The sequence below is a fragment of the Haplochromis burtoni genome, unplaced genomic scaffold (assembly GCF_018398535.1).
Source record: "Haplochromis burtoni strain Fernald_Lab_line unplaced genomic scaffold, NCSU_Asbu1 Contig_688, whole genome shotgun sequence".
Taxonomy (NCBI): domain Eukaryota; kingdom Metazoa; phylum Chordata; class Actinopteri; order Cichliformes; family Cichlidae; genus Haplochromis; species Haplochromis burtoni.
Window position 1 is genome coordinate 70,766 of NW_024583049.1, and position 5,760 is coordinate 76,525.

Below are 5,760 nucleotides of genomic sequence, written 5' to 3' on the forward strand. Positions count from 1 at the left end.
TAATAACAGGGATTGTTTATAAAGGCCTGAATGGAAATGTAACAGCTGGCTCTTCACTTCCAGGATGCTTACATCCTCATCATCAGCGCCACCATCCATCCATCCTGAGGAAACAAAGAGCTACACAGTGTCCTAAAGCTCAATTTTAATTTCAACTTTATGTCATGCCTAGAAGGTTAAATGCAAGGAGGACAAAGAGAAGTGGAACTGGTCACCGAGCAGAAATGATTCAACTGAATCAGCACATAGCTCCGATTCTGCACAAACCACCAAACACAGAGTCACAAAAGGATGAAACAGCGAGAATCACATTTGCGTTATTGATGTCACGTGTCTCGTCTCCAGTCCTGTGATCAGTCAGTAAGATCATCGCTGAGGTAATCCAAATGTTCAGATCCGGATCGTGTAGGAGTCCGAGTGGGTGACGTATCGGACCCAACGCTGCGAGGGGCCAGGCTGGATGGGCGACAGGCGCAGGAAGCGGATCTGCAGCCCCGTGGCAGTGATCTTCGGCAGCTCGAAGCTCAGACCCACCGGACCGACCTCCAACATAGAGGCCGAGCTGAGGCTGGGGACCTCCAGCTGAAAACAGGGGGGGCAGAGGTGAGGGGTGGGGGTGCTCGTTAGTTAATAATTTATATGTTCATGTGATAACTTTCACACAAACTATAGGCAGCCGAGGCTTTCAGTATCACCTCACACCTGTCTGGAGATTCGCACAAACATTCGCAAACCTCTCGGTAAATTCATTTTTGTCCCTAGCGACCGGTGGTTGCCGGGCGGTCACTACCAGCCTTTAGGCCCGTGTGAGCAGGCGTTTAGCCAGCGTGACGGAAGTAAAGCTAAACGTTTCCTCTATTAATATTTCTGTTTTCTTGGAACTTTTTAATCACATTGATGGTAATGAATCAGATTAGCGTGTTTTCACGGGACTGTGCAGTCATGTGAAAACACGCCATACTTGTTCAGGCTTTTTCCAATTGGACTGTGTTTCCTTCAATCAAAGCACAAATCTAAAACCTGAACCGTCTCTTAGGATTAGACACATCACTGCACCATCCTCCATCTTGATTTCAGTGATCACATGACCACTTTCCTCTTGTTTGGAGGCAGGTGCCACTGAGGGAGGAGGTCCTTTCCTAAATCTCTGACCGATCAGCACGCTGTAACAGAGGGCGTGAAGCACGAAGAATAACGTGTAACTGGAACTCCCGATCCTTTTTGTCACTGCTGTGATGGCGGCCATGTTTGTGCTTCGTTTTTGTGAAGCTGCAGGAAGCGGTTGAGTGTCGCCCGTCTGTAACTACATTTATGTGTTTGAAAGTTTCATTTTGACCTGCATCACAAGAGTTTGTGTATTTGATTGTTAGTATGAACAAATTTCCAGATACTCCAGGCGTGTGTGGTCACCACACAGGGGGCGATCGTGGTTCAAGAGTTGAGTTCGCCTTGTTGCCGGTTCGAGGCCCGGCTCCGACAGTCCCGGTCGTTGTGTGCTTGGGCAAGACACCACTCCACCCTACTGGTGGTGGTCAGAGGGCCCGGTGGCGCCAGTGTCCGGCAGCCCCGCCTCTGTCCGGGTGCCCCAGGGCAGCTCTGGCTACAATGTAGCTGCCATCAGCAGTGTGTGTGACGCGCTACACAAATACAGGCCATTTACCTTGAACAGCGCTGAGAGCTGTGTCCCTCCAGCGAAGCGAGCGATCTGCCAGACGACGGCTCGGCTCTGCGGCTTCAGCTCGGCGCTCTGATCCGGGCTGCTCAGCTCCTGCGACAAACTGAGCAAACAAACAAACGTGAGCGGCTTCATTCACACCTGACAACCTGCTGCAAACCACCCCCGCCAGAGGTCAGAGGTCACCTGGCTGCTGTTACAGACATAATCTCAGTGTGCGGCGGCGAGGCGGAGAAGCTTTCAGACATGATTTGATTGGTAATCCTGACAGCAGCTTTCAGCTGATGTAACCGTCATTTTCCACAATGCTGCTCCGTCCATAACTGAACTCTGTGGTCGTTAAACTGACCTCAGCTCTCCAGTCACGGCGAGCGTAACGTCCAACAGGAAGGACGCAACGTTCATCAATCACTCGCAGCTGTCGGCAGCAGTTTGTAAAGCAAGGCCTCAGATGAGACTTCATTCTGATTCAAGCAGCTCAAAGCCGTCTGGAGACCAAAATACTAATTTTGCTCTACAAGGGCCTGATATCCACTGACGAGGACGTTATGCTGCTACTGTTCTATCAAAATTTAAAACGAATGTCCTCATACGTGGATCTCATTTTCATCAAAAAGAAAAATCAGGTAATTCTTTGTTTTTACATTCATCGGGTGCCAATCAGGCCAAAGAGCAAAGAGAAATTAAAAATGCCGTGAAAGAGTTTGTGTCTTAGGAGGTTAAAGCTTTAAACTTTTGAAACATTTTTCTTAAAACTTCGTGATGAAAACTTCATCGCTGCGAGTTTGCCACATCAACACAAGCTGTACAGAAACCACCTCAGCTCACGCCTGCTGCTGGAAGATTTACGGCTGGATGGAGCGAGAAACCACGACCCCTCTGCCCCGCGGCCTGAATGCTGCCAGACTCTTCTGTGTGGAGCTTGTGGTTATTCTATGGTTCAGTGCAAGTCGGGCTCCACGGTGCTGGGCACTGAGCAGCAGAGGACGTCGAGCCCTCGGGCCACCCTCTTCTGATTGTTTGCTCAGAGATCAAGGTTCTTTATTTGTCACATGCATAGTTATACTTGTATAACTATGCATGTGACAAATAAAGAACCTTGATCTCTGAGCATCAGCGACCTGCTGGGATGTGTGCCGCTCTGACAGCGCTCTGTTCCTCCTGACACAAAGCAGCAGATGCCGGCCCTGCTGATGGTTAAGGACCTGAGCCTGTGCTGGGAGACACAGCAAAGAGCTGGACTACCTGTGCACCCTCCACAGGGTCCAGGTATCACCTCCTGCTAGCAGCAGTGACACTGAGACTAGCCAAATGCAAAGTGTCCTGTCACAGCGTCCCTGTTTAGGGTTTGTCTCGTTGTTGGCCCTCTGAACCTGACTTACCCCCCGATCAGTATCCCTGATGTTTCATTGACATGACGGCACAGTGATTAAAAAGCTGTAATCTTTCTGATCAGTGGATTACAGGGATCTGATCATGTGATCTGCGCTGACTTTGACAGGCTTTTAAGTAAATTGATGTCTTTATGATTTTACTGGTTTGGACTTCACATGACGTGAGAACCTAAACCAACACCATCCCTGCTGCCTGTACGTCACCTGTGACTGTGCAGCAGGACTGTCTCGAGGCCCTCCACACATCGCTGACTTTGATTTCCATGACTTTCCTTAACAAATAAGAACCGCCCCTCCTACTTTGCTAATGTTGTTTTCTATTTAAAACACTTCTAAGAAGAGCCGCGGTTTCTTCACAGGCTCGACGAACTCTCGTCTGGCCTTAAGCTTCCTGTTCAGGCAGAACAACAACAACTGAGTCACATTCAAATCGACGCGCCGGCGCTGCGTTTACATACAGACTGATTTCCATGAGAAGCAGCAGCTGGTTTGAATGGCAGCGCCTCACCTCACGGAGCCTTTGGGGACGGGGATGGTGGCACACACGTTGATGGCGGCGCTGCAAAACAAAACAATGACGTCATCATCATCTGTCATTATCACCCGAGTGCTGCACTGACGCCTCAGCTCGGTCCTCGCTTTGCTTACAGTGATCGTAAAAAAGCTGTTAGAGCTTTTTCTCCAAAGCAGTGATTCAGTCAAAGTAGCATTATTCTGCTCGGTTCCCTCCTCAGATCACAATAATCCTTCTTTATCTTAAACAGCTGAGAGGAAAGGAAGGAGTCTCCCATATCTAAAAAGACTGGATCCTACACTTCCCATCATGCCTCTGGATTGTGTGAGCCCCTGCTGACTGCTTCCCCAGATTGAACTCTCCTTTTTAATTTGGTGCGCTGGCCCTTTAAAGCGGCGTCTGGCCGACAGCAGCTGGTGTCGTTTCCAACACGGACGCCGTGAATCATTCAAACACACCTGCTGCACCTGCAGACGGCCTCAAGCAAACATGTCTGCTGCTTCCACCTGAAGCGCTTTCTGTGTAAATATGTGGGATGCAAACAGACCTCTTTGGTGGTAGATCGCAGCGAAGCTTCATGTACATCAGCAGCCTGCAGAGAGGAGAAACTCGTTCACACAGAACGTCCCAGAGTTAATAAAACCAGCTACAACAAAACCATGATGGTGCCGAGTAAAGCTGTGAGCTCCTGTGTGATGTTAGTGAACAAGCTGATCTCCCCAAGGTCAAAACTAAAGAAATAAAATAAATAGAGAAGTTTTAGTCACCGAAAACTGAAACACAAAGCCTGCCAGTAAACTGTGATGTGACTTTACTGCAGAAGGTTTTCTTGTACGCTGATAAAATGAAAGAGACACAGAGACAGGCTGGCAGGTCAGCAGGTTAACTTTAGGTTAACGAGCTTTAATAATCAGTTTGTTCTGTGCTTCAGTTTTAAGTTCAGTTACAATTTAAATACACGTTCCTGAGCTACGGAGCTAAAGTCCTATACTGCAGTTCCTCTAATGTCCACTAGAGGCTACAGCGGTGAGTGGGTCCCCACACCAGAAACAAACATGTTTACAGCCTGAAACACAAACTCTTCATTCTCTGCTCATCATTTCACACCTGTATTTTATAACTCATGTGTTTAAACTGCATTAAGGGTTAAAGTTTCCATCAGGGGCGCGTCGGTGCTTTTGGAGCATTTCTATAATAATCCTGCTGTCGAGTTGTTGGACCAACGGACCTTTCAGGAAGTCTGAGCTCCAGGTCTGGTGAAATTCTGGGATGTTAATTGGATGTTTTTTAGCATCAGTTTGCAGATGGGATGCTGCAAACTGAAGTTAGGCAGCTTTAGCTGATATGATCAACAATCATTTGCATATTATTGATCATGAAACTGAGCTCACGGCACCATCGTTCATCAGTGGAGTTATTTCACTCATTATGCAAATGTGGATTTTATAAGGTTGGAAAGCTGCAGTCAGCTGAGACTGAAGAGTCACCAGGATGATGGTGATGAACAGAATTCAATGATGGCTCAGTATTCCCCCTCTTATCCAAATACAGTCACATGGTTACGGTGTGACAGTCAGCACTGCACAGCCCTGTTGGGTAAATCTGCTGTCAGCCTGATGATGGACTGACTTTTGTGCTCACAGCTCTCACACTGAGGCTGCAGTTGCTACTATAAAGCAGGGGCCGGCAACCCTGGGTTAACTGATGGCACAACCACAGCTGGACTGGCCCGATGGTGATTTTTTTTTTTTTTGTAACAGTATAAACAATGAAAGCTGGTGGATTGGTCAACATGTAAAAATAAGTCAGTTGTTTGGTGGTGGCATCACGGAGCTTCCACAGAGAGGAAGGGGAGGCAGGAGCAGAGACCCGAGGCGGCCGCTGGTCTGAGCGTCAGGTGAACTGAACTTCAGGTAAGTTATGACCTGCAGTCTGTCTGGGTCAGATATAAACCAAGTTTACATGGAGTTTATTTTCGTTATGCTGACTTTTTACAGTCAGTTACAATAACTCGCACTGCTACTAGCTAGCATGACGGAGTTTCTATACAGCTGGGTGGTGCTATGATGTTACTGATAGTGAACTTTATTTTATTCCTAAGGTCAGTTAGTAGAGTTTCCAACTGTCCCGTAAAAAGACGGAATCGTCTGGTATTCAGAGAAAATATTACAGGTTTC

General features: G+C 47.8%; 1 protein-coding gene across 3 annotated transcripts in view; it reads right to left on the reverse strand.

The window, feature by feature from the left end:
• Positions 1 to 128: 128 nt before the first annotated feature.
• ap4m1 (adaptor related protein complex 4 subunit mu 1) overlaps positions 129 to 5,760 on the reverse strand; it is a 16,035-nt gene continuing 10,403 nt past the window's right edge. For all 3 annotated transcript variants that reach the window (XM_042215233.1, XM_042215232.1, XM_005949787.2), the window contains 4 exons: positions 4,131 to 4,175; positions 3,578 to 3,628; positions 1,661 to 1,778; positions 129 to 582 (listed from right to left, as the gene is read on the reverse strand). In XM_042215233.1, coding sequence (XP_042071167.1) covers positions 391 to 582; positions 1,661 to 1,778; positions 3,578 to 3,628; positions 4,131 to 4,175 — 406 coding nt within the window. In that variant the 3' untranslated portion in view covers positions 129 to 390. The remainder of the gene's footprint in view (positions 583 to 1,660; positions 1,779 to 3,577; positions 3,629 to 4,130; positions 4,176 to 5,760) is intronic.